The 27,968-nt window shown below is 40.0% G+C and overlaps 1 protein-coding gene across 1 annotated transcript in view; it reads right to left on the minus strand.

The window, feature by feature from the left end:
• ENPEP (glutamyl aminopeptidase) overlaps positions 1–24,880 on the minus strand; it is a 36,671-nt gene extending 11,791 nt beyond the window's left edge. The window contains exons 1-10 of the mRNA XM_051619017.1: positions 24,025–24,880; positions 18,979–19,120; positions 16,286–16,417; positions 12,113–12,233; positions 9,814–9,968; positions 9,075–9,188; positions 7,353–7,487; positions 3,075–3,140; positions 1,643–1,708; positions 195–343 (exon numbers count right to left, since the gene is read on the minus strand). Of these exons, the coding sequence (XP_051474977.1) occupies positions 195–343; positions 1,643–1,708; positions 3,075–3,140; positions 7,353–7,487; positions 9,075–9,188; positions 9,814–9,968; positions 12,113–12,233; positions 16,286–16,417; positions 18,979–19,120; positions 24,025–24,638 (1,694 nt within the window). The 5' untranslated portion in view covers positions 24,639–24,880. The remainder of the gene's footprint in view (positions 1–194; positions 344–1,642; positions 1,709–3,074; positions 3,141–7,352; positions 7,488–9,074; positions 9,189–9,813; positions 9,969–12,112; positions 12,234–16,285; positions 16,418–18,978; positions 19,121–24,024) is intronic.
• Between the last annotated feature and the right edge of the window lie 3,088 nt (positions 24,881–27,968).

The following is a 27,968-nucleotide window of genomic DNA, read 5'->3' on the forward strand; positions in this document are numbered from 1 at the left end:
GAGACAATGGGCTGATGCTGTCCTAATTTTGAAATACTTGTATCTAACTTCCTGCTGGTTTCTTTTTAAAACAAAATACTATGAGTAAGCTTAGCAAAAATGGGTGTAACACTGTCTACGTGTATGCCAGTCAGAGAGAGTATCTGTACAGTATTTCTACCTGTTTTAGATAGACATTTACAGCAGGAACTTACCCAAGATCAGGAGGATGAGAAGCATCTGCATTGGGATCCAAGAGAAAACGTTTCTGTATGAATACTGAATTATCTCCCATCTCTAAAACAGGGTAGCCCGTCTGCCTAGTCCATGTGTCCATGACTTCCCTCACAGGTTTATTACTTGCCTATGAACAATAGGATAAGGCTGCAGTGAAAAAGCAAATTCAGTCCAAGGAGGGAAAAAAATTTAAAAATCTCTGATATTGAGAGGAAGGAGAGCAGAAAGGGGAAGAGAAAAGAGCAAGTTCAGTACAAAAAATACTCCGTAATATCGTTTTACGGTGTGTGTCATTGAAAGAAGGAATGAGCTGGAAAGCTGAATATAGAGGAAATGAGAAGCATGTGGGCAGGAGACTGTCCAATAACATGGACAAGGAATACTGAGGAACTTTGAGGCCCCTTGCCTGCTCTGAGATCTCGCTAGTTGTTTTGGTTTTTGTTTGTTTGTTTGTTTGTTTGTTTAGGAATTAACCAAACAAGACAGCAAGAACATAAAGAGACTTTTCAAAGCCAGAAGTCTCCTTGCAGTGTGCTGGTTTTGAGTGTGAAGGAGGAGCCAGTATTAACCACCAGCAGCTGCACTAATATAAAGTTTGATCCATTCTGTGGACCATGAACTTCTATCCTAGAGACAGGAGCTGAAGAAAGCTGCCACTGCTTCTCCAGACTGCCAACTGTGAGGGGTGTGAGCTAGAATCACTATTTCCTTCTTCTGATGAGGTAGATGATGTGAAGATGCAGAGCACCAGAGAGAGCAGGAAAAAGTCTGGCACCAAGTAGATCATGGGGACTTGAAAGAACACACAAAATGTAACTGGGGCTGTGTTAGTTTCCACAGTGGTGGAAGGAAAGGAAATATCATCAGGGGATGAACCTGGTAATACGCAGGTGGGCTTCTGGAGGTAATGAGACAGATGGAAAGAAACGGCCCAGCCACAAGGAAAAGGAAAGAACATAAAATGGCATAGAGAATAATCCAACTGGAAATCAGAAGCTAGAGACAGAGATAACCACCAAAATTACTTGCAAATAAAAACTGTTGAGATCTTCCAAACAGCTGAACCTTGGTACAGGTAAGGGAGAGCATGGAGTGCATGTGTATGGTTGACAAGGGGCCTTTTCACCCATGAAATGAGCGGGGGGAATGTTTCAGTAGCAGGCTGGTTTTTAGCAAGGCCTCCTTTCTTGTTTCTAATTCCACTCCCACAGTCTTATGCCAAAAAAAAAAAAAGAAAAAAAAAAGAAAAAAGAGGAAATAATATATATTTGCTAGAAATAAGATGTCTTGGAAAATACTGGGAGGCTACCTAGCTTGTGGTCTCTCTCTGGCAGAAGAGGTAGAGAATATAAACATTTTGGGAAACTGAAATCAGCACAGCAGATATGAAACATTTCTTAGCAAGGGTTTGGGTTGTAAAACATACCTCTTCTAGGGCTTCCCAAAAGTGTTGTGTTTTGGCATTCTGAAATTGGTATTTCTTCAAATACGCCTAGAGAGAAGTAGAAGACTGTGAAAATGCTACCAGGTCTTTCTTCTTTGCCTATGAAAATAACACACATGTTCAAACAGAACTAGTTGTACAGCATATCTACCCATGAGTGGTAGTATTGTGAGTAGGAGGTTAAATGGATCAATATTCAGCTGATGAACTTCCTTTGTTTTCCAGTGTACCCTGTAATGCTAGAAGTCAGCACTTTCCAGTGTGACTTGTTACTATGAAATACGTTTGTTCTTGAAGAGTTATTATTATTTTGTTTGAGTGGACATCAGCATACCATTTGCAAAGTTCTGTCTAATGTAAGATGTTTTTAGGAAAAGGAAGTTTTTTCAGATTTCACTAGCTGTGAACTCAGAATGGAAGTAAGAAAGTCTGGTCACCTCTAAGTTGCGATCAAAATTACTATTACGAGGAATAACAGTATTTGGCTAAGTGCTTGCACTTCATTAACATTATTCCTCTACTGTGTTTTACCATCCTGCTTAACGAGTGCTTTCCTATCCTATTATCTGGATCCTGGTAATGTCTAGTCAGTAGATGGTGCTGTTTGTTTCACTGCTAGCCACAGCTAACTATAATGTTCTTGAAAGCTCTGAGGGGAATAATCAGACTCTTACAGCCAAGATGGCTGTCTTTTCCCATCTTGTGGACCTGTCCTGATTGAATATATGAAAGGAAAAATAAAGGAAAGAAAAACTGTCTTGTAGTGGCCCATAAATTGCTTTCCTGGAGAAAAGGGGGGTAACAACAATTGTGCTAAATCTGCTCTATGACTCTTCAGAGATGACAGATGTTGGCTCAGAGGAAAGGACAGATAACCTTCCTCTTTCTGGAAGGGTTCCTTTCTTGCATTTTTTCTTTCCATAGTTTTGTAGTGTCACATATTTTCATCCATGAGAAAGGACTATGAACAATGAAACATCTCTCTTTTCTACTCCCCATTATCGTGGCCCTCTAGGACTGAGTGCCCCAGCATCAAGACTCATGACATGGAGGAGTTTGTAAGATTTAAGATTGTCCCTGCATAGCAGGCTTGAATGGGTTGGAAGACTGTGGCCACATGAAGCTTCACAGAACTGAATGAAGAAACCTAGATGACGATACAGTAGCAGCAGGGTGGAGGTTTCTCCACTAAAAGCTATCATGAATATAGGTCCTCGCTGGCAGGCTATCAAATCTTCATGCAGCTCACATTCCTGCTTCTGTGCAAGTGTGAAACTTCTTCTAGATATTGCCCAGTCAGTACTGAAATTAATGAAATACTTTTGCTACCAATACCAGAATCTCTGATATTCACTTTGTGAATAATGGCTTTGCTACTGGCTACATGTGTGGCATGCTTTGTTGCCACCATTACCTGGCAGCCTTTCTGGAAGAGTTCTGGTGTAATCCAGTCTTGAATCATTCGGAGGATCGATGCACCCTGAGGACAAAGGAAAAGGGGGGAACATCATTTCACACTGCTCCAACACTGGATTTCTGTTAATCTAAAAAGCAATACGTCAATGAATATTTTATAAGGCAAAAATAGACACCATCCGTCTGACTAAGGAAATGTTTTTTTCTAGTTCCTTTGTGGCATGGCATGCCTGCTTGCTGGAGCTTAAAGGATGTGAGAGTTGGTCTTTAAGCTGTGATCAGATGCCTGTTTCCAAGTTCAGCTGTGCCTGCTGAGCCCTGCTGCTGGGGGTTACTGTCTGGCTCTGCCAGTCCATGTAAGCGGGGATCCCTGTGTCACTTTTGAACAGGGCTGAGAGCAGCTGGGGAACTAGCCCTGTTCAGCAGCACAGCCTGATAGAGAAAGTGACTTCTGCTGAATGCCCAACAGGTAGGGAACTCCAAAAATGCTGCAAGTCTGGGGCTTTGCATTTTGGGGATGACATTGCAAGTTTCAGAATGAGCTTTGCTGAGGACTGGTGTAAGAGCTTTGGCCTCTGAAGCAGTGTAGAATTCGGAGCAGAGAAGTTACTTACTCAGGTGTCACAGAAGAAGAAAAGCATAAGTTAGGACCATGAAAGAAGAAAGAAACAAAGGGAAGACAGGTGAGAGAAGTAGAAGAGTCATGTGGAACAAAGAACAGATTGGGCACAAAATGATGAAAAACAAAAGCAGTGCAAACCCAATCTAAAACACAAAATACGATTTTAGGATTAGCATGTTTTCATTTTCTGAACTAAATCAAAGGGCAGCTGAGATTCTAATGCTATGAATGGTTTAAAAATCCAGTTGTCCCATGAAAATAAGAATTATATCTATAGCCTCAGGAAATACTGTCTCCCCTATTTATGTGTCTGAGAATAACAACTTGACTGTGTAAGTCATGGCAGAGGGACTGATATGCCTCAGACTGCTTTCCAGATTTTGCTACAGAGTGAAGGTGGTCAACAGATTATTCTTCTCTGATGCAGTAATTTAATGTCTTTGCCATGAAATATCTCAAAAATGATTGAGTAAAATTTGTAATAGACGTCCATTAGTGGTAATCATAAGGCTGCTTATGATTAATAGTGATCGTAAGGCTACTTGTACGTAGTAGGGTACCTCAGTTCCTCAATTTTGTCTATTATTCAGCCACTTTTGCGCTATATTGCTGCTCAGAGACCATCCCCTCACATTTATGTTGAAAGTCAGAGTAGAGATATGCACTTGTGCATGCATTTGGGAACAGCAAAGATTTCTTTTGCTTTAAACTGCAATGTACAGTTAGCCCCTTACATCTTCCACTACTGCTTTTCAGTCTCTTTCCTGTACTCTCATTGCTTCAATGTAGTCCATGATGGAGTGCATTTGAGAAAACCTCATCCTGAAAAAATCAGTGGTTATAGGAACTCCACTGTTTTCATACCTTTCATACCTTTCCTTTCTTTCAGCTGTTTGGGGAGGTTCAGGAAAGTGGCCTTGATGTGAATAGCTGGCCTTGTCTGATGGTGATGTGGGGGCGAGTCTTTTATCAACACCCACATAACTTCTAGAGAGTTGTAGTAATTGCCAAGTATATGACAGTATTGTATGTGGTAGAATATGGAATGTTTAATCCAAAAATGTGGGGGTCCAAGAGCAAATTTCTAGCAGAACTTATCTATGTTCTCTGACAAGGTAATCAATGTTTGAACTCCAAAGACAAAAAATCTCATTGCTGCTTTAATACAATCTTTCAAACTAAGAGAGGAGATTAAACTGGAAAAGAGGTGAGATGCAATTACTTTTTAAGAGCAGATTAAAAAAATTATATACATTCATTGTGTAGTCACCAGGTCTACTCTAGTACAGCTTTCCTAGGTGCATAATGCCTTACTGATCATACGGCAATTAGAGGTTCCCTTACAGAAAACATTGCAATGACTCCACAGAACCCCAGGCAATTCATTAGAGTTTTAGGATTGGGTAAGCCCTGTTATTGTTCTGGTAAAACAAATGGAGAGTATTCCCAATTATGCTTTGTTTAGTGATTAATATTATCACAAAGCTATTGTTTTTATAAGAAAAATGCAAAAGAGAAGGCAAAATAAAGCCAAAAAGAAACAAGTTGATTTTGTTCCACATTTGTATGTAAATGTCAACAATAATTTGAGCTAAATCTATGCAAAGACTTTCTCATTCAAGCCAGATTATATCCCAAGCCAAATTATATCTCAAGCATACTGTTCTCAAACAATACACAAGTCCTCAAGTGTTTTCACTTAAAAAAAAAAAAATTAGTTCATGTAGCAACTATCTAGGCACAAAGAAATTAGTAAAGCTAGGATTTTTTTTCTCCATTGTTTTTTGAGACTGTGGAAAAGTGTCTCTTGCTTAGCTCACCACTAAAATACATTTTGGCTCAAAGTATTTGATTTAGTTTTTTTTAATTTATTTTATTTTTGTTAGCTTGATTTAAGAACAGTGGTGCACAATTCAGGTTTTCCCATGGTTTATGATTAGACTGTGAGGCACTTCTGATGCATGAAATACTGGTCATATTGCTGGACAGAGGATTTAACAGTTGAAAACAGAAAACTGATGGAAATGGATGTATCGGGTCTACCTAATAAAAGTAATATCTATGGCTACAGACTCTAGCATAGCTAAAGTCAATGCAATACATAATTTATGTTTAGCTGATAATGGGAGGTTGGAGGGAAAGCAACAAGCAGGAATTAATAATGGCAGATTTTGTGTGTTCAGAGGAAACTTATTATGGCATTAGATAGGAAGCACTGACAGAGTCATACAGGAAGCTGTCAACACAAACATGGTGTATCAAGGTCAGAAGCAACATGGGAGATGGCTGGTTAAAGAAAGAGTGAGCGAAGTCCCAGTTCCTCCTTCACCTTGGTGGCATATATGGTGGTAAAAGAGAAGAGGGACAGGGTTGTTCCCTCCTGTACTTCTTCAAACTTGTCTCTTAATGCACTGAAAAAAATAACTAGAAACCACAGTGCTGTGAGGGCACTTGAGTCAATAGACACCCTGGTTAGATACTGGAAAGTCTGGGAGAGATCTGCTTTGTTCCTTGTCTAATGGTTGTCTAAGGACAAGATGACTTAGGCTATATCTGATGTGGAGAGACAGGAGCTGTCTTCTGCCTCTTAGCCTGGATCCTGATGAACACATCAGTGGCGACCCTCTGCTGGCCTCTCTAATGCTCTGGACCTCAAAGCACTTTTCCACAAGTGCTGAGCTCCTGGCTGCTGCCCCAGACAGCTAATACTTTCAGAGGCCGTGGGTTCAGGAAGGCCTTTGTGCCCCCTGGTTACAACAGCAGCTGGTTGGCACCAGCATCCCAGCATCCTTCTGCTAAAACAGACCCAGTATATTCTTCCAGTCAGTTCCAGCTGGCTCCTTAGCCTTTGTAGGCACAGAACCCACCATCACTCACAGAGAGAGCCCCAGGATGAGCAAAATCCTTGTCAAATATCTAATGGGATGTCTTCTACCACCTCCTGGACTATAGACTACTGTACTCCAAGTTTGTCCTGAGCTCTCCAGCTCTCAGTGAAATCTAGAGCTGACTTATCTTCCAGTTTAGGGGCAATGCCAGTAGAAGCTGGTATAGCCCATTTTTGCTAAGATGGCTGGGATACTGTGAGCAACATGAGACAAAAGTTACTTTCTCATTTTTACTGCTTGGTCCCCTTCCTTGCTTCCTCAAAATAGGAGTTTTGAGGAAGCCCCAAAAGTGTGACGGAGAAACGAGAGAGAGGATGCCTGGACATCTACCCTAGTATCATCTGCCCTTGCATTAAATTATGAGGCTTGATATAACTGTGCTGTATCAGCACATGAGGTGGTGGAAGAGGGATGTACTTAGTATCTGGTTTAGCATAATTTTAAAACTGTCAACTCTGGTGGCAGAAGCTGCTGGCACTGTGACTTCCCTGCATCTCTGCATGCCATGAGCAGGTTTGCATGGCACACAGTGGCTGGCTGAAGGTCTGGCTGCACTGCTTCTCTCACAGTCACTTTTGACTAATTCATCACTGACAACAGTTGGGAATGTCCCAGACTGGGAATGTCCCAGAAAAAAGATGCACACAGACACAGCCCAAGTGGGTTAGGATTTATGATTATGAGCTCCCATAACTTTTATCTACTCTCCCTAGCCTTTGCACTCCACTGTATTTGCATCCAAAGTCACAACAGGAGGAGGTCCTACCTTACTGTAGGATATCCCATCAAACACAGAGGTTATTTCAGCTGGAGATGACACGCTGACCACAATTGGGTGGGAAGACAGCAGAGAGTCATCTTTCATTACAGGAAGCACATCCTCAATTAAAACCTGTTCAAGCTGAGAAAGAGAAGAAGTTAGAATAGAAACAAAGGCAAGCCTATCACAGAATAAGTGGCTTGAGCTGCAGCTTACTTTATGTCTGAGAGGTGAGGGATACATTTTTTCCCTAACTAAGATAAATTGTCTTTTGCTAATCCTGTTTTCCCATGTGTATCATAGCAGAAAGCCCCCATGTTAAGCAAAAAAAGAAGCCTTTGTTACCAGTTTCAGCAGTGTGACAATATCTGCAATGCATTATGGACTCTTCTTGCAAAAATGGAGCTGGAGAGGAAGAGAAGGAGGGAGGGAGGCGGCAGGGTTCCCCATAGAGAGGTTTATAATTTTTTTAAAGTGATCATAATTTAAAAAAAAAGATTAAGTCAAAATCCCCATATTTCCTACTCAATATTGACCAAAAAAGACTAAATTTCTATTTATCTTTTCTCTTCTAATACTCACTAGGATGATAACACTGAAATAGCTCTAGATTTTAAATGAACATGTTGTCTAGATACAAAAAAATATAGATTAAATTTTAGGATCAGTAATTAAATTTTTTCTTATGGAGTTAGCGCAACAGATCCTCTACTTCAAAGCATAGAAGATGTGACTCAGGAATGATTTTTTTTCTCAGCCTCACATAACATGGATGAAAAGAGATATTTATGAGGAGCAGGGAGGGAGGCAGAGGAGGCACCAAATAAGCACTGCCTGCTTCTAAAGTCACTAGTCTCAGAGGATAGTTTGACAACAGGTTCAGCCTATGCAAAACTCACCCTGCTTCCTTCCGCTGGCATATGTTATATATTTTCTGGTAGCCAGAATCTCATTACACCTGGAGAGCTGGGGGAAATATGTGTGCTATGCACCACTTCTCTTTGGGAGAGGAGGAAGGAGAAAGCAAGAAACCTTCCTTTGTTCACACACTGTTGTCATTTCTCAGAGTGTATTGGATATTTATGGCTACCCTCTTTGTAACCCCCTAAAGTGGCTCGAGTTGGTTTTGCTGCATAATTACTGCTCTTGACTATCCACTATCACTACCTATTTTTACACTGTGCAGAATAGAGATGGTCTGACTTGGAACATTTGAAATGACACCCACAATGTCAGCTGAATGGGGGATCTGACACATAGCTCAAGCTGTGGAGACAGGCCTAGGTTCCAAACCCTCACTAGGTCAGATGATGTTCCTAAGACAAGTCCGGTATAGAGACACTACAACCTAACTAGATAAAGAAAGTCGAATCTCCAACTTCCAGAGCCAGACCTTTAAACAAACTCGCAAAATCTCTAGGGCTCTGTCCAGAATCCACATAGGTTTTAATTGCCATTATAATAACCAAACACTTAACTAATTTCTAAAAAAAAAAGAATTACTCTTCTTTGCAGAGTAAACCTTTACAAAGTTTACTTTAACTAGTTGCAGACTATAAAATAGGTAGGTGAAAAAGCTTAAACCACCTTTTTCTTTATGTTGCACTGCACTATGTTATTTTTTTTTATGTATATACTTTAAGTCTTTATTGTCCTTGTTTAATTTTAGTTTTGAAAGAAGATACTCCCCCCAACCCCACCTACCCTCCACAAGACAAAAATAATTACCATTTGCCAATCTGGTTCTGTAGCATTTACTCCCAGGAACTCAAAATAACTGGCAAACCCTTCATTTAACCACAAGTCATCCCACCAGTCCATGGTCACAGTATTTCCAAACCACTGCAATTATAAACATTGAAAAATGCAATGTTAGCTAAATGGTAAAGGTATATCTCAGTATGTCACATCTCCACACAGAACATGCATCTGTTTCTTCCTCTTGCTAGACGAAGATTATTCTAATTCTGGAGTTTAAATAGGAATTTGGGCCTTGTGTTAAAACATCACTTTTATAATAAAATTACACATTACTAGGAAGATTGCTAATGATTGCTAATCATGTGCCACTGAAAATATTATTAGTTTCTTCCTCTCAATTTGATGATTTGTGCTTGTAAGGATGTGTTTTCAGTCTGCCTTCCACAGTGTATAGTTGTCCCTATTTGCTTGCCCAAAAGAGACATCTGCACATGCAAATAAGCTCCTTTAAGACATTTCAGACAGATTTTCATAAGCTGGCTCACAGTCTGGACCCAAGCATCTAACTTCCTGAGAAAAATTCAAAGACAGTAGTTTTGGTACTTTAAAGATCGAATGGGGAACTTTTTAACAGCATGTTTTGCAACCAGATTATGAGCACACTTTGAAGATGCCAAGACAGAGTTAGTGGCAGTATTTTCAAGATAAAAATGTTTCAACTACACATTTGAAACACTGTAAAAATGAATCATGTGCTAAAACGTACCTGATGAACGAGCTCATGGGCTACCACAGCAGCTACTCTCTGTTTGTTGGAAGTGGCTGACTCATTGGGATCATACAGCAGGTTTGTTTCTCTGTACGTGATCAGCCCCCAGTTTTCCATAGCACCTGTCCCAAAATCTGGAATCGCTATTTTATCTGCATTGAAAGAAAGAGCATGGTTACCACTGTATCCTTTAAGCCACTTAGCTTGTCCTCTTTCTGCATATTCACAATCTGTTTCGCTTACTGGTTTTGGCCCTGGGTTAGTGCTGTGCACTGCAGTCTGTAACCTGTGTTTAAGAAGCAGGAGACTGGCCTACAGCAGCTGACAGCAGGTGCTCTGGCTCTGCGGAGATTGATAGTGCTAGTAGGATCAGTTGCACTAGCTGAGGATCTGTCCTGCGAGGTGATGTTATGCCACCTCCTGGGAGTATGTGTATTATACGTTACTTTGGCTCCAGAATTTAATAGTATTGTCTGGGGATGTGCTGTACGCAGTAAACCTCCTGAAACTATCTGTAGCATAATGAGGCATGTCATTGTTTGTCACACTGCTGTATTCAAAATATTTATTGACAATGTTAACTGAAGTAAATCCCCTGTGCAGTGAACAGCATCTGCCTCTACTCCTGGCAATTTGTGGCGGTCACTCATTTATGGTCAGTAATCAATATGGCTTTAAATGAAAATTGCAGACTCAATTGGACTGGCATTTTCTTCTGCAAATAACTACAGCCTTTGTATGTGGGTTAGTGAAAAAGTACAGATGGACTTAAAACTGAATAGAACAAACAACCCTCACTTCACCCTAACAGAAGACAGGAATTACTTCTTTTAATTTAAACAACTTGATTACAGAATCAAAGCTGATAGTCTGGCAAGGGCTTCACTGACAGTCAAAATGAGGATCACAAGGAGAACTGCAAAGCCAGAAGCCATAAATCAATGTGAAATACAAAATTAAAAAAAACCCAAAACATTTATGTAGAAATGTGTTTTATTCATCAGGTTTGATCTAGATTATTTCGAATACTGAAGGAACAACATAGTAAGTCAAGATTTGTGATTCAACAAATAGACAGTATAAAATCTAAAAGAGCATCTGCTCTTTGATACTGCTGTGCTGGGGTTACCAGTCCACCCTGTAGCACAGACAGGCCCCTATCCATACACTGATGTGGTGAAGTCGTCAGGCTTATGTGGAAATGAAAGTTTGAATATAAAGCATTAGTGAAATATAGTCCCAATTATTATTGAAGACCAGTGTGTGAACATATTGTACTGGTTTCCCTGATTCACTTGTCATTGAAAATGCAAACAAATCTATATAGTAAACTTAGATGATGTTTTGAAAGGAGGAGGTAAAAATCTGTTGTTGAAGTAATACAGGCTGGCTTGATAAGTCCATGTATGAATAGCCAATAAAAGGTTTGCGTAACACTGTTAATCGTGTTCAAACTTTCGGGTTTGTTTGTTTGTTTTTTTAACCCTGTTACGTTGCCTTAACTTGTTTGTAGTTAATGTTTTTCCATCCTTTTAAGTTAATGAACCTAACTGAACTACCTATTTGGAGACCTTAGGAGGGAGCATTTCCAAAATTCTGATTACATTCCCAAATTTATTAGTTCAAACTGCACAAATCAGATCCAGAGTCCAGATGGCCCAAGCTAAAGGTTACCCAACTGCACTACTTTTTCTTTGTTTTGTAACCATGGGCTAAATTTGATAGCGTGCCCACTCTTGTTTAGCTCTGAGTCTTTATTTAGCCCAGCAGTAGAAACTACAAATTATATGCTGGAGCACATTCATCTTTCTAAAAAGTGGACATATACCCACTTTGCACTAAGGTTAAGAAATAGTATGACACTCCCTGGCAGTTTACATCTTCACTTATCTCACTGCTGACTTTTGTCCAGAAGTTCCCATGGAAGTGATACATATTTTTCTCAAACATCTTCTGGCTCTATTTAACTCATGATGTTCCTTTATTGATGACACCAGTGCTTCCTCTTTTTTTTCACAAGACACTTGAAAATAACCATCCCAGGACCAGTACTTCTGTTCAGCAAACTGAACTGTGAGATCTGATAACTTAATGGTTACTGAGACCACCCCTCCTATGCTGACATTTAAACACATCTTGGACTACACTGGTACATTTTTAAATCATCCTGACATAGTATCAGTGGTTAGCAACAAATGTTTTGATGATGTTTTCCATCAAAGCACAGAGACCTGTACAAGAAACATAACCATGACAGTGAATTAACAACATGAAAAATATAAGTATAAATAATCACCTAGTTTTGGAAGAGGATAGCTCAAATTAAAGTAATCTTCAAAGAAGTCAAATACAATTTTTGTTACATTTGCTGCATATATCGCCGTGTCTTTTTGCTGGGGCTGGGCATAAACTCTCAGCTGTAAAATAGAGAGAGACAATTAGGGCAGACTTCAGTTTAAAGAAATTAGAAGGTGGCAAGTGTTGAAAAGTCATTTAAGATACTGACCTATAGCACTGCAGGTTTTCTCTAAGAGGCTGTTTGGAACACTGAATTTTGTTCCCTAACACATTTATTCAACAAAGTTTTTCAAATGTTATACATAAAGGAGACCAACTTAGCATAACCTGTGCATGTTTTCCACAATATGCCTAAATTGTAAAACTAGCCAGGTCCATGTCCAGAAGCTCACAGTGGCCAAGCTTGGAGTGGGGCCCAGATACAATCCAGTGTCTCTTTCCCCAGGGCCTGGTTTTCCCAAGGAAGCCTGGGTAAGCACAACCAAAGGGAAATTATTTTTCTTCTGAGCAGCTCATTGATCTGGACTGATCCCATCAGGACAATCTTTAGGAACACATCTGTCCTGACGTTTGTCTGAAGCCCAGAATGCCTTAGTTTCTTAAATTTCTTCCTAACTTAACTACTGTCATCATAATTTCATCTAGTTCTTGTATGTTTGAAGATCTCAAAACCACCTCTGAAGACAGTGGTTTTACTATATCTGTAACTCTTTCCAGACATGCTAGCCTATGCAAGTTGAGTGGCCAGTTGCCCAGGACCTCTGGCCATACAGGCATCCAGTCACAGCTGTGGTGCCTGATGGGCTGCTGTACCTGTGGAAATCCCAATCAAAAATCAGCTCTCTCTCTTCCCACCAGGCAGGTCCAGGAAAACTGGCATGTTTTGCAGCCCTGTGTATGATGAGTGACCATTTCTGTGTTCTACTTTCAGCATTTTTTTTCCTTGAATGCAAAAAACAGTGCCTTAGTGCTGACCTTTCCACCCCTAAGGCTTGGTGCCTGGGACTGCTTTGTCTCTTACTGTCAAGCAACAGGAAACCTCAAGTCCTGGAGGACTAGAGGCACCCATAACCATAATGAGGTGGCCTATAGCTTGAAAAATCCTTTTGGAATGTTATTTCTGCGCTCTGAAGACAAAGTTTGCCTTAAGAATTTATGGAATCTTTCAAGGGTCTTTCCCTTGATCTCTTTGTCCCAAAGCTCACACAAATCTCTGCCCCAGGGCAGAGCCATGGTGCTGGAATGTCCACTGGCAGGAACTGTAGGCTGCTTTCTTCACTATCCCCCAAAATCTCCAGTGTGGAAGGTAAGAGATCTTTACATGGAATGAAGTTCCTGGCTTCAGGAAAACCAGTCCATCTCATTTTGCAGGCTGTGCTTCTCCTGTGAATGGTCCACATTCTTCTGGCTGTGTTGGTGTGGCTTGTTTACTCCTCAATGCTGTATTACAGCCAGGAGTTTAGGGTCACAACTGAGCAAAGGAGCCAGCCTACTCTAAGAGCCCTCTTGGAGCCTGATAATGCATTTATTTCAATACCATGAAATTATACTTCCTCCAATGAGAGGGGAGGATGGGAAAGTGGTCAGAAATAAAGCTGGAATGAAAAAAAAACAAAACAAGAAAAGCTTATGAAATTCAATTGAGAATCCATTCCAGCCAGGGCATTTCCCTCAGGGTCAGTATGCAATTACAGTCTGCAATTTCCACTTCAGTAAGCTCTTTACCCAATTTAGCAGTCTTTGGTCCCCTAGCTGATCCATATTAATGGTTTCCAAAACCTCCAGCATGCACTAGAACTGACTTTGGGTTTAATCTGTAAAATCTCCTCTGCAATTTTCCAAACCAGACACTTGGTGCCTGACAGGTAGTCAGCTCAGGAGCATCATTTCCAGCTGCAGGTGCATTTCCCACTATTCCTTCCATTAATGCCTTTGTTAGGGCAATGGTTTTCAGAGTGAATGACAGTTTTTTAAACAATTTTCCATGTCATGTGAGCTGTACTGTGTTGCTGCTGTTTAAGAAAGCAATATATAGCTCAGACGGATACTTTATGTTGAATGAGGGATTCATTGCTAGCAATATATACAACAAACTATGGAATGTTCTTTTCAGCAGTCAGTGAATCTAAATATCTCCTTGCTTGGCTGGGCTTCAAAGCTTTTGGAAAGAAACTGGTTAATTAGGAGAAGGACTTCTAAATGTCTGATTAAAAACTCTAAAGATAGCCTTATTTTCCTGGGGAAAAGGTAATTTGTAGTGATGGAGTTATGTGGCTCCCTGAATTTAAAACAGTCTTATACATATAGTTTATATTGGTTAAACAATGGCCATGCTGAGAAAAAAGGAAACAGTTATGATTTTAACCTCACTTAACCAAGTTTTCCAGTGCAGGCAAGCCCTCAGACATTGTGTACTGAATAGCATTAATAAAATAGGTAGTAATCAAGGTCTGAATTAGTTTCTTCAAGCAAATTCTGCACTGACATGAGTACCCCTGCTTCTACAAACACGCACACTTATTAGCACATTTCAGTGAACACTTGCTTCTATTTAGAAAAGCTACAGTCAGGATCATTTTGTGCTTTAGTGTTTTGCTTGGGGGAAAAAACCCTAGTGTCCTTAGAGCCATACTCTGGAGTGTGCCATGGACAACAGAGAATGTTAACTTTTGCATCTAGAACACAGAGCTTTTTTTTTTCCTACCACACAATGTTCTACAAAAGAGGCATAAATTCCAACTCTTAAAATAACTAAACTCTAGAGAATATCTATCGAGGCCAAATAACCAAAGTCCTGTCCCTGATAATGAAAGGAGCAGCTGCACTGGAGAGCATCTGGTTGACAAAATTGTGTGGCTGAGTGGCCTAAAACACTCTTCTGTTTTGCAAATTACTCAGCCAAACAGCAGGGATCTAAGAATTGCCGTGTCAACCTGGGCTCCATTTGCTTGGCTAAGTGTAATTTAGCCTTAGTTATTTGTCAAGAAATAATCTAAGCATACAGTGTGACACTAGCAAGGGCGTAGGAGAAGGGGGCCTCAGCACGGCGCTACACCAGGAAGTCTTTGCTGATAATTGGGATCAGCACTTTGGGGATCTATACAAGGCAGATTTTCACATCAGTGGATAGCCATAGGTAGGGAAGGATTTGCAAAGTTTTTTTCAGATAGAAAAGCTCAGGAGGAGCTTCCTTGCTAGAGGACCAGTGGTTCAGCTGGGGCTTTGCTCTGGATTCCCTGTCCATTGGTGGAAGGGGAAGCAGCAAGATCACACTGGGTTCATCCTCTGTCTCAGATGAAAAAAAGATGTAAACCAATTAAAATTAACAGTGGGTTGAGCAACCCAGACTAGTTTTAGACTAAATAAGGCATTTATGTTGGGGGACAAATTGTTTTCAGGCTTTCAGGTTGTGATTCAGCATAATGTCTTGTGGTCTTCATATGCCTGGTCAGCTGCACCTTCAGGAGGTCTGTATCTAAGTGAGAACTGGATTGAACTGCCTGTTGCATCTAAACAAAGGAGCTATTTTAATTTTATGGATTCAGATTCAAACATACTCACTTTATTAGGGCACCTACCAAATATCCAGCTGTTTCCAGCCTGTGATGCAGGCACTTTCACTTCTACACTTATTTATAAAGAACTTACACTCAGCAGTTATCTTTAGCCACTGTCATAAAATAATGAGTATTAGAGCCAATACATAATGGCACATAGTATTGTAGTCCTACTTTTCCATGACTATAAATAGGAAGACATCAAGTGCACAGATTAACACCTTTTAACCCACAGAAAATTGCTAAGTATTTGTAACCATGGCCTGTGAATCATTTGTACCTCTGAACTTACAGTTTCCCTCAGACTCTGGACCTCAGGTCAGGGGTGAGGTTGGAGAAATAGTGCTCCTTCCTTACCCATGTGCCTCTATGAGAGGTACTGACTGGGATCTCACCAAGATAGGGGGCAGGGAAGTACTGTGAAACACTGAGTGTAGTCAAGGTCAGAAGGACCACTGTGAGCACCTATTCTGATAAAGTAAGCTGCATAAACTAGGCTATAGGAAAAGGAAAAATATGTTCCTGTTTGTATTATAAAGAGATATCTTTTTTAAAAAATGCAAATCACTGTACATCTGTAATCTGAACCATGTTTAGGCTACAACAGGACTTACAGGCTTTCCACTAGCAGATATTCTCTCTATTGGCTGAAACTGGTGCACTGCAAAGCATACCAAGTAGGTGCTCATGGGAACTGACTTCTCAAAAGTTGTCCGATTCCAGCCATCACCCAGCTGTACAGTTTGCTGCAGAAAGAGAAAAATAATTAATTTGATTTTTGGAATTGTAAACACATGCAGAAGAGGGTACAATATTTCTTGAAGCCTACAACTACACAGAAATGATAAATTATCTCTCCAGGTTCACCTCTTCTGGCATCCCCTTGCTGATGGCAAGAGAACAGACAAAATGTTTTTTTCTGCAATACTGCAATACATTAAATAGGACTTTGTTTTTCTGCACTAAAGAAGTTTACCTGGTTTTAATTTTGCATCAAGGATTTGAAAGCCTTCACATACATAGGAATTTTGCCAACAGGAATTTTTCCATGTATAATAGTGTATTTTGTTGTTGAAATAGTAGCATAAAATAACATCACTTTGGACAGACCAGAGAAGAGAATGGATACACTGCTTTCTTAAATACATGCATCATAGAGGAGTCAGGGATTGCAGAGATGTGGTTTAGGATAAAGACCAGCCTAATTAATCTATCCTGAACTCATTCAGATATGAATTAGCACTGCTAATTGGTAGATTGTTTAAATGTACATCATGATTTAGTGCTGATCATAGTTTTATTTAACAAATTTCCCAAATGTCCTGAACTCTTAATTGAACTGTATGACCAAACTTGACACTTGTTTTATGTGACTCGTCCTCTATTTATTTCTGCTATTCATTATCTGTATTGCCATTCTGATAATGTTTTGGACTTTTTACTGGATTACTAACTTGAATAGGACAAAAGCAAGCAGCATATAAAAGACACTAACCTCCTAGAAATGCAATACTTCAAAAGATTTGTTTGATATAAATACAGTGTAAAAAAAGCACAGATAGTGAATGTTGCAGGTAATAAGATTCCAGGAGCAAAAAACGCTTTTCACAGATATATTCTCAAACTCCTTTTCACAGAGATATTTGCAATCTACTTTTCTATTATTTTATTCATTTTGAAGATATTTTGATATCTTTTGTTTTTTCAATTAAGTTAGAGCTTCAGTGAAAAAAAAAAAGGTAAAAAAATTCAGTGAAAAATGCAAATTAAATGTACAAATTTCCAATTTTGCTGAGTTGATTTTGCCAAGTTGATTATAAAGCTCTACACCACCAAAACTATTACACACTTGTAACACACAACGTACCTTGCATTTACAAACTGTTACATTTCCATCCATTGAAAAGATTTCCCAGAGATCTTTCACTACTAAGAACAGAGGTAGTGACCTTGTGAACATATCAGATGAAAAAGTGCCCTGCTATCATCCTCTAGTAAAACCTGAATATGAACACAGCATAGTCTACATTTCCCCACCTATACTTGGATTTTAGCAATTAATTAACAAGTGATAGTTAGCCCTTTGAAAGCTTATTTCTTGTATGTCCATACTAGAGGCAAGGTCCACATGGAAAAGTGTAAAGTAAATCTGAGAACCCACTAAATCTTGATAACATCTAGTCTCATTCCCTCACCTTCCTTGCCAGTATCTTCACTTACCTAAGGTGTGTGAGGAAAGATATAGCAAACACTCTTCTTTCATGAGTTTTTCATCGAAATGCCCAGTGCTCTTTGATATACAGAAATATTTTTAGTAAGAACAGGTCAGAGCTTTACATTTGCAAAGTGTCTAAGAGGCAACTGGTAACAGTTGTCTCAGCTGTATTGCTAGGGGATAGTTAAGGTTTGGGGAATTCTTTAAATAAAACAATACGCAGTAAAGCAGACCTTTGCTTTCCGGGTGAGGGAGTGACTGGAAAGATGCAAATGTCAACAGCCTGGAGGCTGGATGCTCTTTTTTTTCTTCTTTTTTTTTTTTTTTTTTTTAACTTGGCACTTAATCTCCCACTTCAGAACATATTCATTAGAAATTATACGTTGCACTACACATTCAGTTAAACTATTTATTAGAAGCTCTCTCAGCTGAATGCCATTCCATTTTCCTCCAGAGGGCCCAGAGATAGATAATTAATGCCACTGAATTTCCTATAAAACTTGAAAATTGACCCACTAGGTCCAGAAATAGATTATTTCGGAAATTACAGTCATGGTGAACTGACAAGTGCCCACACCCATGAGCTCAGAGATGGGCTTTCAGACCCTGTATTATTAAAAATAATAAACCTAGACTTTTTTTGCCATTAGATTGTAGTCAGCAGGCTTTTGCTTTGGAGCATTATATAGTTTCAGTGATTATTTTATACTTCTCATCTGGGAATCAGCTGTCTTCCAGAGTAGTCCTTCTTATAGTCCTCTTTGTTTGACTTAAGAGCCTGCCCTTACCTATTTATAGTTAGTAGAGGATACTTATCTAGAATATTTGAATAGAGGGCCAGCTTGTTAAAGACAAAAGAGACGTTTCATTTCTGCTTTGGATTTGGCTCTGAATTGCCATGTTGTGCACTGGTGGACCACTGGGAGTTCTAAACAACTGACCAGTCCTGTTTTATAGAGTATTTATTAAGCATTAGATTTGCAGTGTCTGGGTGGTAGAGTCTGAATGCACAAGGACCTTGAAATCCATGGTATCTTTCCAGTGACTTTACAGAACCATTCCACTTAGGCAGAAATGTTGGGAAATACATACCTGTACTGGCATGTTTGAGAGTACTTGGTACGTGTCTTGATGGATGAGAGTTATGGTGTAAGTTGCCTTTTTGTTGGGCTCATCAAAGCAAGGAAATGATTTCCGTGCATCTGTTGGCTCATGATCGGTAGCTGCGATGCTCCTTAAACAAACAACACATTGGCAAGCCTTCATTATATACAACTTTTAAATCTTATCTGCAATTTCTAAGCTTTTTTTTTTTTTTTCAATTTCACAAACTAAAGACAACTACAAATATTTGTGTGTACTTGTCCATTCATAAAAGTAGATTACATCAGAAATGCACAACCTGACATCATATAGGCATGTGTTACCTGAAAGTCTGCAAACTTCTAGGTTCCAGAGCAAACTAAAGCCATATTTTTAGAAGCCAGGCAATAAGATATGTGACCCCTCATGGATGGTAAAAATTTTGCTCACCTTTCTGATGAGGCTTCCCTTTTACTTTTGTGCCTAAAATAAACTACTGATGGAAGGAATTCTACAAGGAAATTAAGGTTCTGGTGTATGGATATTTACTTAAGTCACTCCATGTGTTCTTTACCCGCTAGAGCATATCTGGGGATTAGAGTCTTGAATGTCTCCTGAGAAGACACCTTGGAATTGCCTAAGTGCTCCCAAAGTCTCATCCTGCTTGTGTGTTTCTATTTCTGCTGTTACCACATAGTTTTCTGCTGGTGCTGTTATGGTCCCCTGACTCCATTAAGGAAACTGCTGGAAAAAGTATTGAAAGTGCAGGTTAACATCCTAGTACATAACTGATGCTATGCTAGCCATTTGGGGGGGGGTTAGAAAGTCATCTCAGTTATGCAAAAATGACTGGAGGAACTAGACAATAGGGGTCAGATAAAAAAAATAAGGTGAAGGTTGTGAATATTTGTATTATGTGCGCACTTCTCACAGTGACTTCGGACTCCCCCATTAATGAACCATACAGTGGCAGAACATATTCTCCAGTGATTGATGGTGAAAGGGGGATCACAGATGCTTCTTCAATTAATCTGGAATGTTGAGCATTTTCTGACAGCACTTCTACAGCTGCTCCAACTATATTAAGGTTTTCTTTCCAAAAAGTAATTAAAAGTGTACATCATAAATTACAGGTCTGCAGCAATCCTACAAGCTCACTTGACAACCAGTTTTTCAGTGTTTCTCTTGGCCTTGGCATTTCCCTGTGGTGCTTAAATACTAAACTGGTCATTAAGAACTTGTAGCAGCAGCAAGGGTCATTTACAAGCCTGATGGAGGTAATACGTCTGGGTTCTTACCATTCATGTTCACTGGAAAAGTAACTCAAAAGTTCATGGGCAGAAGGCATAATGAACATTCACCTTAACATAGCTTCAGGCTTAATAGTTTCTTTTGCTTGGTAAATTGTTTGATGTCACTCTCTACTTTTTGCAGGATTTGAAAGCTGTTTCACAATTAAGTTAACTTCAAGTCCTGAGGGCAACACTTCACGGCTATGTATAAAAAATTTGCTATATATTTTGACACATTTTTGTCTTGTTCCTATAGACTGATAACACCGTGATATCTTTGTTGATTTATAAGGTAATAAACCATCTATCCTCATATATTTATGGAGTCAGACAGACTGCAGCAGTGCAAAACCTGCAAAAATGCAACTACCATTCCTATGGGGTAGACGATGAGAACTCCAGGTAATGGCATGGGTAGAAGTGGCACTAGAAATGTGAAATGGTGTAATTTCATTTCAAGTGTATCATGTAGTTTTAAGAGAAGATTTTCTTCACTGCTTGGAGGATTCTGCCCTTCTGCTGGCTGTTCATGTCCAGACCTTTAAATGTGAACTAGAGGTGACAGTTGTAAATATAGTAATAAGAAGTAAAGATCTGACTGAGGCTGCATCTAGCTGTTGTTCCCAAAATAAAATAGGGCTGTGTTTAGGAGCACAATGAATTCCCCTCATCTCCCCCCTTTTTTTTCCTTCTCCCAAAGCACAGGGAGTTAGGGCAAAAATCTTCCCTCATGAACTAATCAAAGCATTTTTCTCTCAGTCTTTCCCTAAATTCAGATTTATTGCTTCTTCTAAGACAATTTTTTCCTTGAGGAAGAAATCCAGAACTGCTACTTCTGTACACTAAAGAATATTTTGCCTTTTCCTAATCACTAAAATCCTTGCATAGTCTCCCTGTTAGGGATGTTCCCATCTAAGTATCTTTTTAAGCTTCTTGTTCTCCTCTTATAGAGAACAGAGATAATTTCTATAAAAGGGAAGCAATACCTTGTCACTAATAGTAGTGCAAAATGAAAAAAGCTGCTGTGACATGTTTGTACTTTATTTTAAGAAAAAAATAAAAGGGAATTTTAGTACATTCCTTGAGAGGAACTAATGAGTTAAAAGAAAACATTACATCAGGCAAGGACTCTTGTTATGCTTCCTTTCCTAATATCTGCAGATAACACAATTGTAACATATTTATGCAACGTGCAAAGTAGGGAAAGAGTGTTATTCCCCTTTTATCAATGGAGAAAGGAAATGTGCAGAGAGAGGAATAGCTTTTCTAAAAGACTTTGGTTCTTACACTGGGTTCAGGCACTCACAGATCTGTTTAAAATCAGCATTCTCAAAGTTCCTGCTTTCCTGCTCCCTACCAGCACACACATGCCAATTTAAATACTTGTGTTCCCAAGGTATCTCAAGATCCACTTCTGGGCATGTCCAAAAGAACCTTTGTCCTAACAGTGTGTGATCTGTCTGAACAGGATTCCCAAATGAGGCATTCTTCTCCCTAAGCCTCCTAAGGATCCCAGATTTGCAGGCATGTTCAGCACGTCTACCTGTTTCCCACAAAACGTGGTGGGAGATTTGAATCTAAGCAACAGCAGAGCCTGGACTTGTGCCCAGTTTGTAAACAAAAGGCATTCTAGCAAACCTTTGCCCTCGCAAATAGACAGCTGGGGAGCAGCTCAGCGCTGGGAGCTGACTTTCCAGTGTTACTAATTCTCTCCAAAGGTCCTGCTGCTTCTAACACTGACCAGAAGGGATGGGAGATTATATTAATTACATCTTGGCTCATATTTTCACTCAGCCCCCTTCACTCTAACATCCGTTATTAATAGACTTGCTTGACTTTTGCTACTACCTGATTCAATTTGTATTTACTTAGAACATCACATAAAAGGAACTATCTAGGTTGAAACTGTCCAAGGGTGATGTTTGTACCAGGCAAAGGCAAAATAAAAAAACTAATCCTAGCCAGTATTGGTTTTGAGTAGAAAGCCAGGGGGAAATGCTGTTCTAGTAATAAAACCCTTCCCTCACCATCCTCCCTCATCCCATCCTGTCACCTACCCTCATTCTGCATAGCACCAATTTGCTGGGTGGTTGCTTTCATTTCAGAGCTGTACTTACCACTATCCTATACATCGCCTCTTCCACCCCCACAAACAATCTGCCCAAACTTAACCACACAAAAAGCATTTCAGAAATCATCATTCACTCATTCTTATTAAAGCCTTTCTCAAGCCTAACAAACAAACTCATGCTCAAGTTCCTTTCTGTATTGAGGATTTTCAGACTGCTGGCTAGGATCATCTTTGCAACTGTAACTTCTAGCATTCAAATCAAGAAGTGGGAACCCTCAAGGTGAGTTCACATTTTAAGATATCTTTATCTTACAAAGTTCTCCTTTCTTCATGATGTCAGATACTTGTCCTTCTACACTGTCTGGATCTACGGGATGGCACTCACCACTCCTGCTCTGTGACTCAGGAAATCTGCATTTTGGTCCTGCTTTTCTGGTGTTGTAAGAAACCTGGGACAATTAATTTAATATCTATATATCCTTCACCAATAAAAAGGACGTAACACACCTCAACTTAAAAATATGCTAAAAGGTTACTAGAACTGCTTCAGGGATGTCAGATGCTCAAAATATAAAACCAAAGCACCTTCAAATTCAGAGCAGTGCTGGGCTGATAGATGGAAGAAAACTAGGGAAAGAGCTGGCTAGGTTTTGAACAGTTCTCTAAATGGCTTCTTCCCAGATCAGGTAACTATGTTTAAGTATGAAAAATCAATGCTTGTTTTTTCCTCTGCCTCTTGGTTTTGCTCCTGGTGGTGCCTGTTGCTAGTGCTACTCCTGGCATTGTCAGTCAGAAGCTGAGTGGAGCTGATGTGCCTCTCTCTCATGACACCATTGTCCCAGTAGGGCAAACGGGCTGTGAAAACACACCAGTGTTTGTCTCCGTATTCCTGTTATGGGTCCTTGGAAAAGCCTAGCCAAGTTTATCTTATAGCTGTAAAGGCTAGAATGTGTCACTTCAGAAACATAAATATTGGACAATTCATGAGTGTCCACTCCATATGTTAACTGTGAAGAAATACTTCTTAGCTGAGGGCAATGGCTTTTTCAAGCTTCCACCTTGAAGCAATGCAAGCCTGGGAAGTGGAATGGGTTAAATGAACTGGCAGAGGCTTGGTAATCTTTCAATAACTATAGATGTATTAAAAGGGAAGAACTGCAACACAACCTTCATTGTTTGGACTTTCCTACCCATAATTTAAATCAGATGCAGGAGGGACAAGGAAGTTCTGGTATGCATATTCCTCAGGTTTACAACATCAAGAAGGCATGGTGTCAGGAAAACTATCACAGGGGCATTTTAGACTGAAACTGTTACCTTGGGGAGTGACAGGAGGGAGGAGTGAGAGCTACATGCTATTTATTGTACTACAGAGATAAAACGAGGCCTCAATCCCTCCAGCTCTCTAAGGAAGCCATTCCTAAAGCTCAAAGGTAACCTGGGACCAGCAGAGTTTGAAAAGTTTTTCAGAATAACAACAACAAACCATCTCTCCAGACCACTTTCACTTGTCAACAGCCAAAGGATTTTGAATATTGCATCATCTTAGGGGAATGAGAAAATGAAAGAACAGCCCAGAAATGTCAGCAAGTTGGTGAGAGACAAGACTGAAAATCTGAAACAGGAATAGAGCAGACCTGAGGAAGAAAAATAGAGAAGAAGGTTTAATAAACAAGACAAAAAATGCTTTACTTGATCTGTCCATTCTCAGTGTAGGTGGTCCTATAAAACCCAACCAGGGAACCATTCAGCCAGCCTTGAAACTTCAGGGTGAGTATATAGGGATCACTTTCATCAGTGACAGAGAGGTCTGCTTCTGCCTTCATCACTATGTACTCTTGTGGCTGATACCCAAAGCAGTCGGTCAGAGCAATCTGTTGACCTGAGGATTTCCGGAGTGTGGGCATTTCTGTAATCTTGGTCTCTCGCAGGTGGAGCCACAGGTGGCTGGTAGATTTTTCCAAAGCAATGGAAATACTGACTGTCCCAGTGTAAAAGTCTTCCTCCATTTCAGGCTTCATTTCCAGATCGTAGTGAAGAGGCTTGACATAAGTGGGTAGCCTAAAATGTCTCCAGTCTCCAGTCTCATCAGTTTTAGGAGGACAGGGACTCAAATCCACTGCGGGAGGAGGGTTTGTTGGCTCATCTGTTTCCTCTGAAGGTTGTTGAGATTTAGGTCTGCTCAATCCCACGCCAAGCCCCACAGCAAGACCTACAACGACCACAACGCCACAGATGACAGCCACATGCTTTGTCTTCATGCAGTACCTCTTGGACTTCTCATCCTCAAAATGCATGCCCTCCATCTCTGCTCCCAGGTCTGTTCTCAGAGCAAAACATTAACCGTAAAAAAGCTTATTTGTCACTTCAGCGCTTGCACTTAGTAAACTCAGCAGACTTGGTTTGTGTTTTAATTGTGTGACTGTAGCTCTTCTCTGCCCGTCTCCCCCACCTCGCTTTCCGCAAGACACGCAATTAATTAAAGACAACATGCATTTGGAGGAAATGTGAATGATCAAAAGGAGCGCAGCTGGCCTGTGAGACAGAGGGAACCGACACAGAAGAACATTGTTCCTGCTGTGCTCCCCTTATAAGCAGCACAACCCCACCCCCAGCCCCTCCTGCACTGGCCTGAGTTAAATATAAAACAGTGCTATGTTAATCAGCAGTTAGGAGATGATCAGATGCCAAAGCTCTGTCAGCAGCTTTCAGAAGGAGTTTGCAAATAGAGGTGTAACTGCTTCAAACCCTCAATCTCTGCCACTACCTCTTCTTTTTTTCCCCCCACTGTGTCTTGTTTGGGTTTTTGAGGTTTACATTTTTTTAACTTTTTCCTCTTACTAGAAAAGATTTCCTTGAACTTTCACCCTATAGTTTGTGAAATGACATCTCCAAAGTCTCAAAAATCCAGCAAAAATCACATACATCTTTCAAGGCCTTTTCATCTGTTTCCCCTCCTTCCTAGACTCATTTACCTTTGCCAAGTAATTTGAGGCAGTTATGGGCAGAAGAATGCACAGTGGAACAATAAATTTTTATCCCTGACTTCCAACTTTTAAACATGTCTAATTCCTTTCCCACTCTTATAGGGCTACTTTTCCAGGAGATTGCTCATAACCAAGCATGCAAGCTGGTAGCCTGGGGTACCATTGCCTTAGTATTATTCCAGTGCTGCCTGTGAACCCTTGCTGTGAAGGACAGTTTTAAATATGCAGTTACATAATTCACAAACTAAAAATCTAATTTAGCATTTACTGTATGTCATAATGAAATTGTGTATTGTATTAGAAATAATGCGACCAGCAGAAGCAGTGAGGTGATTGTCCCCCTGTACTGAGCACTGGTGAGGCCACACCTGGAGTATTGTGTCCAGTTTTGGGCACCTCAATTCAAGAGAGATATTGAGGAGCTGGAGCAAGTACAGGGGAGGGCAGCGAGGCTGGTGAAGGGCCTAGAGAATAAATCTTATGAAGAATGCTTGAAGGAGCTGGGAATGTTTAGTTTGAGGAAGAGGAGGGTGAGGGGAGACCTCATCAGGCTCTGCAACTACCTGAAAGGTCATTGTAGAGAGGTTGGTTCTAGTCTCTTCTCACAGCTAATTAGCAACAGAACAAGAGGCAATGGCTTCAAGCTGCAACAGGGGAGGTTTAGACTGGACATTAGGAATATTTTTTTCACAGAAAGAGGGGTTAGACACTGGAATAGGTTGCCCAGGGGGTGGTTGAGTCACCTTCCCTGGATGTGTTTAAGGGTTGTTTGGATGTGGTGTTGGTGGATATGGTTTAGGGGAGAACTTTGTAGAGTAGGGATGATGGTTGGACTTGGTGATCCCGAGGGTCTTTTCCAACCTGAATGGTTTTATGATTCCATGAAGTGGTGCTTCATTGAAAGTAATTAGCTGACTAGAGCCTGATTCTGCTTGGGGAAACTTACTTTAAGTAAGGCCTTGCTAAGCCTGAAAGCAAGCTGTTACTAATGCATTATGAAACTGAGTAGAGCAGCAGTCTTGACTTTGTTTGATGCAGAACTAAATAAAAATAGTTTAGAATTGAAACGCTAGTCATGGATCTCTTAACCCTTTTTCTCCACCTATGGAGCACCCAGTTTTAGCATATTAGGATACAGATTAACTTCACTCTTCACATCAGTTACAACTCTTTGATTACTTAGCCCTTTTTTTCTTTTTCTTTTTTTTTGAGATGGATGAAGTTTCACCCAGATGGATTGACTTAGGCCCTAGAATCAGTCAACATATGCTCCAAATGAGATGCATTAGAACAGAGAAGGAGCTTTTCCAGGACAGACTTCATCTAGGGTGTTTAGAAATGGATCTGCTCACAAGCTTTATAAGTCTCCCTTTGAAATATCACCAGCCGTGCTAGCTGCCCAATCCACATCAGCACTCTTACAGCACACTACTATTTATATAGCGTCTTGTTTTAAAGGCAAAGTTTTTCAGCAGGAACTGAGAAAAGGTCTTTTTGCAGAGCATCACCTTAACTCTTACTCAGATATTTTCAAAAGTGAAGAATTAATGAAAAAAAAAAATCAAGCAGAAAGCTGAAAATCTGTTTTATATTATGTCTGTTTTTATTGTTTTCTATTTCTTTGCTCTGATCAAAACTAGATATGACATGGGAAACCAGTGCCCTTTAATGGATTGGGTAAGAGTTTAACTTCTAGCAACAGAGCCAGCATTGAAGATCATAGTCTTAACACTTAAAAACATTTCAGCCTTTCTTTTATTCTGATTAGACAAAGCAAAGAAAAAGAGCAAGAATAGATTTTATATAAGACATCTTAAGCCAGAGCAGGCTATAAGTGATGAGACAGTAAATGTGTCTTGATTTCAGGCATGCTTTTTGCATCAGTCTTGTTTTCATTCTCCTTAGCCATGAGGTTTTCTATTACATTTTTAATCTGAAGATGAAAAATGCTGTTTGAGCTTATAGATGCAGAACAGGTTATTTGCTGCAGTTATTAAGAGAATAGCAGATTTCTTCACTGGTAACAGTTACTTCCTTCTGGAAGAGCTGGAGAACATGTGGATGAGCTGGTCCTAAAAAGCAAAAATATATGTATTTCTTATCCTAAGCCCTAAAAACAGCACCAGCAGTAAAAGCTATTACAAGCTAATGAGGAGTGATGAAGTAGCAGGACTTACGGGTATCTTCTGCCAGTCAAGAGAAATAGGGCAGGTATATGCAAGCTTTAGCATTGATCTCTTTATAAAAACTGAGGTCCAAGCCTAGTTGCAGGCAAAAATAGAGATAATAGTGGTAGATATGAACAGTCTTATCTCTCCCATATCAGAAATATGCTTTCTTCCCTAGCTGACATGACTCAGGTCAGCTAGCAGTACTAAGAAGCTGAATAGCTGCCAAGACAGCTAGGGACCAAAGATCCAATATACAAGTCCAAGGATAAGACGGGGCTCAAACTATTAATTCCTCTACACAGGAACAATAAAAGAGGGCAGAGCTCCCAAAGACAATGCCAGTGCTCTCTCTGCTTGGCCATCTCCAGGTAGAAAGGGGCAGGGAACAGGATCTGCCTCCTCAGAGAGGGTTGCATTATGGCCTTCATCAAGAAGATACAAATATTTTCTCTGCCCTCTCCCCACAGGCATAAGATGA

Source organism: Apus apus, chromosome 4 (genome assembly GCF_020740795.1).
Source record: "Apus apus isolate bApuApu2 chromosome 4, bApuApu2.pri.cur, whole genome shotgun sequence".
NCBI lineage: Eukaryota > Metazoa > Chordata > Aves > Apodiformes > Apodidae > Apus > Apus apus.